Source organism: Tyto alba, unplaced genomic scaffold, assembly GCF_018691265.1.
Source record: "Tyto alba isolate M040663 unplaced genomic scaffold, T.alba_DEE_v4.0 Super-Scaffold_2, whole genome shotgun sequence".
In the NCBI taxonomy this organism is placed as follows: Eukaryota; Metazoa; Chordata; class Aves; order Strigiformes; family Tytonidae; genus Tyto; species Tyto alba.
In genome coordinates, this window is record NW_024881282.1 from 14,218,376 (window position 1) to 14,231,885 (window position 13,510).

Sequence of the window (13,510 nt, forward strand, 5' to 3'; positions counted from 1 at the left end):
GGGAAACATTCAGAGACTAACAAACACATGAGAGAATATTTGGTGCTATCTAAATGTTTCCAGAACAGCTCTCATTACAATACTTATGGGTTTATTTCTGACTGACCCACAATGACAGACTTTTACATTACCGTAACACTGACATTTTCTGCATCAGAATGATATCTCCAAAAACACAATACAGCACTAACAAAAATGCTGATATGTCAGCATTCCAGCTTCCTCCATTATGGGAAGTACCTCACATTGTGACAGTTTAGGAATTAGTGTTGTTAAACAGAGAAAACAGATCTATAAAAAACATTTAAGAAATTATAGTAAACAAAATTTCACACTATAAATTCATTTTGGCAGGAGATAGATGCTCTCTTCTTACTACTTATCACCAAGTGACCTAGATCTTCACATACATAACCCACTAAAAAGTACTTTCTAAAACCTGGAAACAAATTGGACATTTGGAAGGTTTTCCAAATGACCTTCGGAAAAGAGATACAAAGCTCCTTGGAGACACTCTTCGGTAAAAAAGGCTGGTCATTCATAAAATGAAGTATCAGTTTTGTGGTTACAAAAACAACTTAAATCATTTTCACACCAAGACTTTGTATATAACAGAACTTACTAACAGAACAGTCCTCCATAAGACACAGGAGGATGTCAATTTACAACTGCTTCTATAATTCATAATTTCTCTTTTTACTCTCTCTTTGTGTTGATGAATAGTATCTATGCAAATGTTTCTTTTGTGCTGGCAGTCAACTGTAATTTCCAGGAAGGGCTCTGCATCATTTTTGTGGTTTTGGCATAGGCGTCACATTTAAAATAAAATAGATGTGCATAAAAATAAAAAATAAGTTCAGTATATATTCTGTAGAAATACTCTAAACTACTGTGTACTGCAGTATGCAATTTCCAATTTTCATTTAAACTTTTTTTTCCCTATTGAAAGCAAAATGAGTACAGCATGAAGAAACCATTTACTCAGTCTTTTCTCAAAAGGAGATTACTTCAGAAGGTTCATATCTAGAGTAATTACATTCTGATTTTACAGTTGTAGTTTGGTTTATTTGTATTCTGATAGCACTGACTTTTAGCTTCAAAATCTCTTGAAGGTCATTGTTATTTATCTGTCAGGCTTGAGAAGCATCTCTGGAATGTAGTGTCCTATTAAAAAGTTAATACAATGACAATTGTGCTTTGTGCTTATCCAGATAACACTGGTTCTAAAATCTTTTAACATAAACCATTATAGGAAAATACAGGCTTGAAATTTACTAACAACTTCAGTGAGCTGTGGACAAATAGGCCTAGTGTCATCTGTTTGGTCTTAGGCTTCTTGTTCTGAAATTCAGAAATTTCATTCAGCATTTTACTATGTTATAAGAGTAGGATTTCAGATAATACTTAAATACAAGCCTCTCTTCCTGCAGTTTACATGTGCTCCTCTGCTGAACTGCTGTGGGACTTGTGACATGTGACTATATTCACTGTTGTTTCATAATATTTTACTGTGTGTGTGCTATAGATGACAGACTTATCTATAGATAGACAGCAGGTTTTTTAAATGTTGATTCTCCATCATTCTCACTTTCTTATTTTTATATATCATTGCAATCATCTGGGTATTCTCTTATGCATGATACTGCCAGAAGATAACAAAACAAAACAAAACAAAACCCCAGATTTTGTACTTGGACAGACTTCATTAGCAATTCTCTGATTTAATAACACTAAATTTTAATTTTGCTGGCATACAAACTGGGAAGTCAGAGCCCCAGAGTATGAACACCAATGCATGTTTCATCCTCTACTAGGGTTGAAAATTTAGAAGTGTGAGACATTTGTACAATGGATCAATGTCAAGGTACACTCATTTTCTCATAATTGTAGTCAGTCTCTTCACACCCTTTTTTAAAATCACTTCTGCAAGATCATCCATCTATTTTTGTCAGCTAAAAACTGTTGGGTCTCCAAATCCCAAGACAGATGTGGTTGTTTCTGACTGTTCTGCATAGCATGCACTGGAAATTGCAGTTTCCCTGGGATATTTCCGCTGAAGCCTATGTATATTGTATGGACATAACACCCAGAATTATATTTAAGAATCTGCTGAACTCATTAACCAGATTTAATAGGAGATAAACTTCATAAAGTGTGTAAGGGGCTTTTCACCTTCAAAGAAGTTTCAGAATTCCAGATCAATTGCATATCTGAGCACTCGGATGCAAAGTCTTCAAATATTTGAAAGTATATTTCCATGGTTTTGCTTTTTAGATATTAAAAATAGGAGTAATTCCTTCAACATCAATTAAATAACAATGATCAAGAAGTAAATTGTTAACACTTTCATCTGTGATTTGGAGTTTAGGCTTCTGGCTGGAATAGAGATGCTGTAGGTATACACAAATAAAAGCACAGCTTAATATTATAAATTATTTGAGTTTTAGATCTGGCAGAAGTTCTATTACTTTTTTCTCAGTACACTTTCACAGTATCCATTCATACATCACTCCATTTTTAACAGCAAAAATCATTTAGAAGGTGACAAAATGACAATATCCCCCCAAGATTCAGCACCAGAAAAGACCAAGTATTCTATTTCCTTAGAGGCACAAAAATTTATTGCCTGAAATATATTCCTTGGGAGTAGTTCTAATTAATAAATTAATAATTAACTGCATGTGTTTTTAGGCTACAAAGAGAGAAAATTCTATTCTACAAAAACTACCAATGAACCCACAATGATGACTACTTCACATTTGGTTTGAACTACTTTTAAGCCACATAAATTAGTAAGACTGATTGCTTTCCATTTGATTGGTAACAGGTGTCTTCAGCTGAAGCCTGTGCATTTTCCTTTAATTTGTATGTTCATCATCACTTCATAGAACTTTTTGCTGCCATAAATCTTTTCTGTCAGATAAGACATCACGGCAAAATGTCGCAATGAAATTTTCATAGAGAAATATTTTGGGTTTATTAATATTTTGCCGGAAACATAACAGAAGAGGAAGGAAATTTTGAACACTTCAGAGAGCTCTCTCTGAGCCCTGAATTCCTCAGGGTACTGTGTAACCACTCAGAATTACAATTATATCTGGAAATATATTTGAAACAAAATGTCAATGTGTGCAACTTAATTGCCTGTTTTGGAGAAGACTTCCCCTACTGTCAGGTAAATATTTTTAGTTATTTAACATAGCATTTTTGTATGAATACCATCAGCTTTTCATGAGAAAATTTTCAACTGACTTCAAAGCTAGACTGAACTTCTTCAAAATTAGTCCACAACATCCTGCATCTCTACATCACCACTTGCAATGTTGGCTTATATCGGTTGAAAAAGCAGGCATTGTGCTTTTCTATTCCTTTCTGACCATCATGTCAAGGAATGATACAAGAGAGATCAGTTGGAATTTCTAATGCTTTCTATATTGTTATAGTCAAACTGCACACCTGGTTATGGCATATATTTAATTAGGATGTTAATGTGTTTCACACTTCTCATACCATTAATATCTATACCACTCCCACTTCTATCATTAGCAGAAAAATTTTAATTTTGAGGCCTGTCCTCTCATTCCTTTGACCCTTTTATTTTCCAACTAACTTCATGTCAAGAAAATGTTTTGACTGTAGTGAGGATGAGATGAAAGCATGAGAGTGATAGACTGACATGTGCAATCACTGTCTTCATATTGCTGATGATGCTGAGAGTAGTCACCTAAGAAATCTGAGTCTAAAATCTTGGAGCTTGCTATACCAATGGAGCAGTTTGCATCTTGGAGCAATAGTGAGGACCTTATATACCTGAACTATTTTTTGGCTTTTCTGACTTTAGAGTCAGTTCTTTAAAGACCGTCACAGTGGGAAGTTACAGAAGTAATTGCCTTACAGCTAATGTGCCAGTTTAAGTAGTGAAGAATATTTTTTTAAAGTGTGAAGACAAAAGGAAACAGTGAAAGATAAGACTGAAAAGAGAAAAACATGTAAAAAGTATGCATATGGTTAAGGCTTTAAAGTCTGAATTGGTGGAACTCCACATGAATAATTCCCTACAAGGAATCCCCTGCTAAATCAGAATCTCATTAACTTTACTGATACTTCTAATGCTGAGACATTAATGCAGATAGGTTTTTAATAAATCATGATATTATCTCATACAGAATAAAAGGAAATAATCTTTTTTCTCAACCAATTATTATGAGCATAAAGGGAAAAGTATATATTTTTAAGGTGAACAAAATGATTCATGGGATAAAAATAAGAACCAAGGGATTGGCTTTAATTACTGTTTTTAAAAATCACTTTGATTAGTCTTTGATCCATCAGATTATGAGGCCAAGCAGTTGGTTGCTTTGGTTTAAGGAACTAGTCACTCATTGTAGGGATTTAAGATGCATGTAGGAACGGTTCTGAGATTCTTCAGTGAAGCAGATGAAAATAGAAGTGTGGTGTAGTAATATTACTTGCAAGTTAGGCTGAACAGTTATTAGAATCTGCTGATTTTAAAAACAGATATTCAGAAAAAAGTTGTTTATACACACACTTGCAAAAGTCATCCTTATCTCTATAGGAAGAATCTTGATATATTTCATTGCAAATTTGAATAAGTAGAGAAAAGAATGCTCTGTATATTATATTTGACTTGACCTGAAAGAATAGAAAGGGGAATTATCTAATATTTTATGAGTGTTTTCTGAGTCTGTTGAATAATTTAATTATTTTTGCTGAACTATATTCTGTCTTCCCAGGGAATTTATGGACTCAAACCTTATGTTATTTTCAGAATTCCAAGGAGAGAAAAAAAGCTCTCAATTATAAAGCAAACATTTAAAATGTTTAAAACACATTTACCTTTTTTTTTTTTTTCCTAGATTATTGAAATAAAGTAAATGAACAGTTATTGAGTGTATCCACTACTATGACAAAATATTGTTTCTGTAATTTCTCTTATTTTTTTCTGTGTCCTTTTAGAGATCATCTATAGCTGGGTATTTAATGAATTCCCATCTTTTGTGGCAGAAGATAGCAGACGTTTCATCTCTCAGGAGACAGGCAATCTCTACATCTCCAAAGTGCAAACATCTGATGTTGGCAGCTATATATGCCTGGTAAAAAACACAGTGACAAATGCCAGAGTTTTGAGTCCTCCTACACCTCTGACACTGAGAAACGATGGTAAGAAAGTCATTATTTCTGGGTACCACATGGAAGCAAAAATACTAAGTCAAAAATACTCCAGTTAAATTAAGAACCTTTTTTTTTTTTTTTTTTTTTCCAATATATGCATGCATTTACTGCAGCAATCAGCAAAGGAAAGGTGAACTTGGAGACAGTTTCTTTTAAAACATTTAACAGTTGTGAGCATATTTAGACCTCTGAAGGCTGAGGTGCAATCTGACAGCTCCAGATGTATTTTGTTTAGAACAGTTACTCCTTCTTGCTATTCTGGTGCTCTGTCACTGACAGAGAGAAACAAATCTCCTCTCTCAGTAATGTCTGTTTCTTTAGGGCTCAGTTCAGTTGCCTCAATCCAAGAGGCCACTGCCACACTGAGATACCCTCAGGCATCTAAGAAATTCACAGGGGACTGACAATTACCACATAGGGCATACAGACCAGCAGCGGGATGCCAGGAGGTATACATTCAGGCATCTCAGATGACGCATGTTTAGACAGCTGAACAGAGGGTGTGTTGCTTAAAACTTTACCTGTTGCTGTACAAAAGACCTGTTACACTTCCAGGTTCCAATTCAACACACTGATCAAGAACCACCAAGAACACTACTATAGCTTTGATTACAATTATACTTAGTTACCCAGGTAGTTTTGAATTTCATCAAGGTGTATCACTGCAGTATTTTTTCTGTAAATAAGTACCTAAATCTTATTATCAAAAAGTATCTTAGGATTTTTTTCCCACAATCAAAACAAAACACCTTCCAATAATATTTCTTATGGAGCAGTATGATATTTCACTGTAAATTGTACGTAATTCTGATGCTGTTGGAATATCTGCTTATTAAGGCAAATCCATTATTTACTTTTCTGCAGCAAAAGACTCATATTTATTACATTATAATTCCTTTTTGGTTTTGTTTTCTGTCAATGTTAATTTTGAGAATAATAACTAATAATTCCATAAGTGCCTATATTTTTATTTTTATCAATTTTCCACATTTAATGATGTTTTCTAGTTCTTCAGAAATACAATTCATCAATTCAGTTTATGTGAATCTATACTTACATAAATCGGAGAGAAAGAGAGAGAAAGAGTCTCTGAGGCTTTTGTCTTGCTTATAGCTTTTTCTAGAAATAAGACTAGTCCTGTGCTGTAGAAACATTACAAAATCTGGACTTAAACACAGATGACTTAGTTTAAGAAGGTAAGCAAAAGTGTGTTCACAGATTAGAATGGTATTAAGTTTATGTTTATTCATCATAACAAGTTGAAATTTCTGCCTGCACAGCATGCAGCCTCTGCAGCAAAAAACTGTATGTTTTACTGTATCATTTCCCATTTTGTTTTGCTGGTTTAATACCTATGCTAATTATTGAGTTTCAGTTGTTTAGTTTTACTGAATTAACATGACAGGCCTGATCTTTTCAATATCAATTTTTGAAAATTAAAAAAAAAAACAACAAACGTTGACTGTATTTTTAATCAGTTTTGAACTCTGACAAAAAAAAAAAAAAGAAAATAATGTTATTGTCTTATTTATTATTCATATCTTGCTCTATTGTTTCTTTAGGTAATTTCTTCATGCTTTTATTGGGTTCCAATTTTGTGCAGAAATTCAACAGTTTAATTATCCATATCATACTAACAGTACATAGGCACACAATACAGTATAAGAAATTGAGAGAGTAAATAAACATAAAGGCAGCAGTGTTAATTGTCAAGTAGGTAGTATATACTAGCCTAAAGTAAATTTGTGTTTCATGACTCGCTGTCATACAACTGTGATAATCCAAACTTCTGAATTGTGCTGGAGTACTGGGCAGACATTTGCACATAGATGAACTGCTCCTTAACAATTTCCTTATTATTTTTTTTACACACATGAATTTCTATCAGGCTTCCATGCCTTAATTTTTGTCTGTTGGCATTTCTGAAAAAAAACCCTTGTTGTAATGGAGTTCTTGAGCATTTTTTAAGATATTGTTTGCTATACCATATGACTGAGCAAGTTTCTCAGTGAAGAGACCCAGGCTTTCTAGCTAATCTTGCAGTCTCCATAAACCTACTTTGAAAAAATATTCAGGAAAATTCTGGTTGCTAAATCACATTTATTATTTAAGACATCTGTCTTTTTTTACCTCCTCCACAGAAAGCAACAATATGGGTCTTTTAAAAAATATCTGGGATCACAATTAAAATATTCCGTTAATGGTATTATACTTTTTGATAGAAATTCTTTTAGGTTATATTCCCTTGTCCATTGACAAATATTAAAGGGTGATGGCAGGATTTTAAAAATATATAGATATTATACTTCAAAATATGGGATATTAAAGCTGCTGAAAAGAGGTGCTCATTCGAGCTAAAGAAATTAAATTAATTTGTGGTGAAAGAAACAGATGAAGATGGACTCTAATAAGGATATGAAAAATTAAGAATGGCATTAAAACAAACACCCAAGTATCTGAAAATTTACTTGACACTATGTCACTGAGTTCTGTCATGTGATTTTGAATATAGCTTGTATTTTTTTAAGCTTTTTGGTGATAAAATTAATTAAATCACTTTCAACTTTTCAATATTCACTTAAGTTTAAAAATCATACAGCTTTATGATTCCTAACGGTTGGCATCACAACTGACATTATCCTATGCAGTCAGCACATTTGTCAGAAACCACAGGAAGAGCGTATGGTTTTAAATAGCTTTTACTAATGGCACTATATAAATAAAGATATTTATATAGTCTGTATTCTCTGGACATATGTATCATTAACTCAAAAATATTCTACTTGAGGTATTTATCATTGTTCTTGGATTTTGATATAAATAAACAGTACCTGTATCCAGGGGACTGGCCAGCCTGTGACAAAAAATACTCCTATGACAACACTGGTCTCTATTTATCTATGAGGAAGAAACTGAATAGTATTAAAGCTTTCTGTCAAACTCTGCAAGAATATAGGAACTTCCTGGGATTTTATTAATCTTTTATTTCTTTTGTGATGTGTCTCAAAGGGGAACTTAGCTCCTTGATATGAAGCAAATTAAATAAAAACATCAAGAAATCCTTCAATGGATTATGAATAAAATGAATACCTCATTTGTTCATATGTCCTTGACAATCAGTCATTTCATACAATTCAATTTCACTTCAAGCTAGTTTATAAAAACACTCTAAAATTCTGAGAATATAAAAAGTTTTAGCAGGAAATAAAATGATGCATGATTTCATTAACTGCCTTCATAATGCATTGGAAACTTTAAGGAATTATTTAATAACTGTTTACAAATAATAAACAGGGTTGTTAAAATGTATCTTTGCAGGCTTGAATGCTGATTTGGAGCAGTAAATTATCTTGACTAGTAAAAACAACATAAAACCTCTTCAAATTTAGAAAATAGAAACCTAGGGAGTATAAAACATTTGAAGCTTTATAGCATAAGGCAGTTATTTCAAGTTCACACATCTTCATTCTAGATTTTCTTCCTTTTTTAATGATTTCTCTTGAAAAGATGTTAACTGTAACATTATTACTGTACAGGACAGAAGTAAGGAATAGTTAATTTTATCTCTCTGTAGATACTGCCTAGTGGCTTTGCTATGGTGATATTTATGGATAAAAAGACAACCTGTACAATTTCATACATCAGAGGATACTTTCAATGTGTTTCACTAGAACAAATTAGTTTATACCTCAACTGAGCTTGGTATATCTGATCAGACATATTTTCCATGTCATCATAGTTCTATGAACTGAATCTTGTCTGTCCTAATTCTATGGATTAATTCTATGTGATTGGTAGTCTCACATAATGATAGAATGTATAGTTGTCAAGGTATTAAGTATGTTCGTTGCTATTTTTCCATGATGGAATGTGCTCTGCATGTGTTTATTCAGGTTGAACTCTGGGATATGTTGTTTGAACATCGCTGTGTTATCTAATGATCTCTTTCCCAACATAAAGACAAGTTTGGAAGAAGTCATACTAATTTCCCAATTGTAAAAATTAAGCAGTAAAAATGTCTAGTATAGGTTAATAAGGTAATAAATAATACATAAAAATAAAAGAGAGCTAAATCAGCAATTTCACAGATATAGACCATTTCCTACCCTGAAGAATGCTGATTGTTACTTAACTGATAATTATCATTAAAAAGATTTGCTTAAAGATTACCTCTAATACTTATGATCTGTCAGTTTTACCCTTCCAGAAATGCACAGATTTTTTTTTTTCCTTCTTACATTACTAGTTTTGTCTTCTAATGTGCTTATTCATATGGAGCTGGATTCTAGAAGACACAAAGCATACCTGGATTGTAATGGGAGCTGAAGATACTTATCCTGCTGTGACTTAATCCTGCCAGGTTTTCTGGAGTTTCCAAGCTTGTAGGCTGCGTCTTTCATGTGGGTTATATTGCAAGTTCATTAAATTAATTTTTTAAGTGTCCAGTTCTCATACTTAAATTGTGCAAGTCCATAAAAACTATACAAGTCTGGCTAGAAATTGTGGGAGCGCCTCCTCATGATCCAGGGCAGAACTCAAACCTGAAATAATCCTACTTTGATTTTTTTCAAGCAGAGCCAAATTGTCTGGGCAAAATCAAGTTTGATGTCTAGCATTATGCAGAGACTGATATCACTGACAGAGACATCAAAGTTCACAAGGTCTGCTCCAGGGATAGGCTGATAAAATTGCAATGTCCCTGGACAGGCATTACTCCTGTAATAAATATGTTGTTTCTCCCCTAAAATTATAGTGAGATATTTCAATGATGGGTCATTATGAAACTGAAAATAAAAGTAATCTCACAATCTCTGCTTTTCTCTAATAAAAATACATCCTTCATGGCTTACAGGTATTTTGAAGGAAAAAATTTTGTCTGTCTTGTTCTGGCTCTTGTGCCTAGAACCCACTGCAAAGTTGTCAAAAATGAAAGTCAGGATTACAAAACCGTAATGTAATCTTATTTTAATTAAAAAAAAAACAAAAACAAAAAAAAAAAACACAAAACAAAACAAAACAAAAAAAACAACAAGGACATATATATAATAGAATGGGGCAGGGAGCATGTTGTCGGTTCTGCTTTTTTTTTTTTTTTTTCCAAAGTAGTAATATATCTTTCTATTTAGAAAATCCATTCCAGTCAGCACCAGTAGTCCTTCCACCTAAAATTCTGAGTTAAAATTTATAGATAGGCAGGAAGTTTTATGGAGGACTCAAAATAACCCTTTGCAGATTGTTTTACAGGGATTGTACCATGGCTCAAGTGTGCTGTCAAACAGCACACAATAGTTCAAAGAACTCTACTCTTTATAGAATATTTAGCCTAAAAAAAATATAGAAAAAACATCCTGGGATGGTCTTTTGACAATACAAAAGAGTTGAAAACAGGAGAGTATTTCAGGAGGAAACTAGGAAAGAATTGGAAAATATTAGGTTCCAGTGTCCAGTATAGAACAGGAGCTCTTATACTGTGAAACAGTTTGCTTTGAGTTTAGTTTACTTGAGCTCTGTTAAGATAATCTCTTTCAAGGAGTTTTAATTGCTAAATTTTCCCACTAGTTTATAGTAACATTATCTGCTGGAAATTAAGTTTAATTAATTAAAGTAATTTAATATTCTAGACATGTATCATCTTGAACATCTGCAAGAATTAGTTCTTACATGTGCTTGTTCTGCATGTGTTTTTTTTTTGTTTTGCTTCTCCTCCTCATGATTTATGAAACTATTACACAAAGGAAAGAGTTAACTGATCCATATACAGAGTATACAAAGCATAAAATACATGAACTGGATTAAAAACTGTTCCTCTAAATTCAGCTCAGGATTAGGAATGATTTTGCAACAAACTGTAGCTATTAAGATTTCAGACAGGAGTGTACCAGTAATATTTTAATTAATGGGGACTAAATAGAAATGTGTGCAAATTGATAACAAAAATAACCTTTATAGTTACAAATGTTATCATATTATTAAGAACAGTTATACCTAATGTCATGTATTTTACTGTCTCAGGATCTTAGATACAAATTCACAAGTGACTGCTTGCTTTGCAATCATGGAGTATGGCATAATGTTCAGCTAAGAATGAATTGTCAGTTTGATGTACTTGTCAACATAGTGAAATAATTTGGTTGTGAACAGCAGGAATTTTTCTTGAGGTTAAGATTGAAGTAAGTTTATAACAAGGATGTTTTGTTGCTGTTGGGTCTAGAACAATGGGTATTTCAACAGCTGTTACTAATGGAGGAGAAATGTTAGTGTTAGTTTGATCTTTCTTATTGAGAAAATAAAATTAGCATGGTTATATGGGGAGTCTCAACTGAAAAACATTTCCCACTTAGGAAGCTCTTTCCAGTTAATTAGATAACAATGAATATTAGAGCAACACTACTTTGTGTCTTGATTGAACAGAACCAAATGAAAAATTCCTCTGTGGACATTGCAACAGTTTTGACACTTTCGGTACCTAACTCAAAAGCGGATATTTTGTTTTTATCCTGTAAAAGAACTGCCGGTTACAAGAAAAATGGTGCTTAAGTTATATTTGAAATACAATGATGTCATTTACTATAGGAGAAATTAGGTTCTTAAATAACTGTGAACAGGCCATCAGGAATATAACTAGAAACCCTGTGAAAATTAGATCTTCCTCCTGATCATTTATATTAAATAATATTTTCCAGGTTTCAGAGTAGCTTCTGTAAACCTGACCTGGATGAACGGCACATAATTCGAAAGAAAGAACAATAAATATTGGCCAGTGATGCCTAAAAGAAATCTGCCACAGACTTCTTGTGCCAAGTTCAGCACAATCTTCTCTCCTGTAAAAACAAAATGGAACAAAAAAAAGCAATGATAGTTCTTTTGGCTTTTTGTTGACTCATATTCTTAGGCCTCTCAAGCAAAATGGAATATTGTGTAGTGTACTGAAGTCCTGATTTTTCTTGGTGTGTATGGCTGCTCAGAAAAAATATCTATATACAGAGTGAAAGCATTCAAGTTATTATTTTTCCACACAACTATATATGCACAAATATTCATAATGGAATGTTGTGTATAAGCCACTCATATGCCCTCACTCATCTCTGAATGTACAAAGGATGAAGTTTGATATCATCCAATGCCAGATATGATAGGTTTAGAGGAAGAGATGCTAAATTACATATATGTGAGAAATGTAATGGATTGAAGTCTAGGTTATGACTTGGTAAAGACTTTACATAGAGAGAGCCAGAAGTCTTGGTCACAGTTACTGCTTGTTGTTTTGAAACACAGGTAAACAGAGATCTCTGCAGCCCAAACTGTAGACTAGAAATTTTGACCTGTCATCTGAAGAAGTAGAGAAAATACCACTGCTCCCTTCATTGCTTATTCTGAGCTTACCTCATTGCTTTCACATCCTTAGAGTTTGGCCCCAGTTCCCTTGACTTCAGTCATAACACACCCACTTACAGTTGAAAATGTCAAGAGAGATAGAAATCTCTTGTGTATGTGTGACATAGATACACAATATTTATTAGTTATAAATAACTAATTTTTAAAATATTTCAAGATAGGAATGCTCTTTCTAGAAAGGGCTTTCTGGACAGAGTTCAGAGAGTAACTATGGGACTAGTGAAATGGAATATAATATAAAGATGGATTTTAAAGTGGGAAGAGGAATGTTTTGTTTAAGCTTTAGTTACACATTTTGTTTTAAATAAATATGACCTTCTTTTCCATTTATACCTCCATAATTAAAAGTACATGAGCATCTTATGCCCTAGTTGTAAACTAAAGAAGAGTGTGTTCCCTTCTTGTACTGTATTCATTAAAATACTTTTTCACAGGAAATTAATTCCTAAATTTTCTTTGATATTAAGATAGACTCTGGGAAAGACTTCTTTCTATCCAGTGATACGTAATAGGATTTGCTTTCTGAGTAACATATAAAAACATTGTTGGTAATTTACTGTTCAGTGCATTGCAGAATCCAATTTCAAATGAGCATTTTTAGAGATTCTCAAAAGAAAAATTTATAGCTCAAAACTTCGTTAAGAGATCTCTAAGTGGAAGGAATATTGTGGACAGTTATCATAAAACAGCCATTCCCACAGTAAATTTTTAGAGACTTACAGCAAGCACTCATCCTTCCATTTAGAATAAGATTAATGGCAGGTGAGTCAATAAATTCTTCCCAATTAATTGAAAATTTCTGCTGTAGTCAGAATGTAATGGTGGGTATCATCATTATTCTTGAATTAATTTGATTAGTGTTCTAAATTTACTGTCATTGTAAATGTGTATATTGAGAGCTCTCTCTTCCAAATAAATATTT

General features: G+C 32.9%; 1 protein-coding gene across 5 annotated transcripts in view; it reads left to right on the forward strand.

Annotated features, from left to right (window-relative positions):
• CNTN5 (contactin 5) overlaps positions 1-13,510 on the forward strand; it is a 655,782-nt gene that overhangs the window by 473,778 nt on the left and 168,494 nt on the right. For all 5 annotated transcript variants that reach the window (XM_042793009.1, XM_032991061.2, XM_032991057.2 and 2 more), the window contains one exon: positions 4,978-5,181. In XM_042793009.1, coding sequence (XP_042648943.1) covers positions 4,978-5,181 — 204 coding nt within the window. The remainder of the gene's footprint in view (positions 1-4,977; positions 5,182-13,510) is intronic.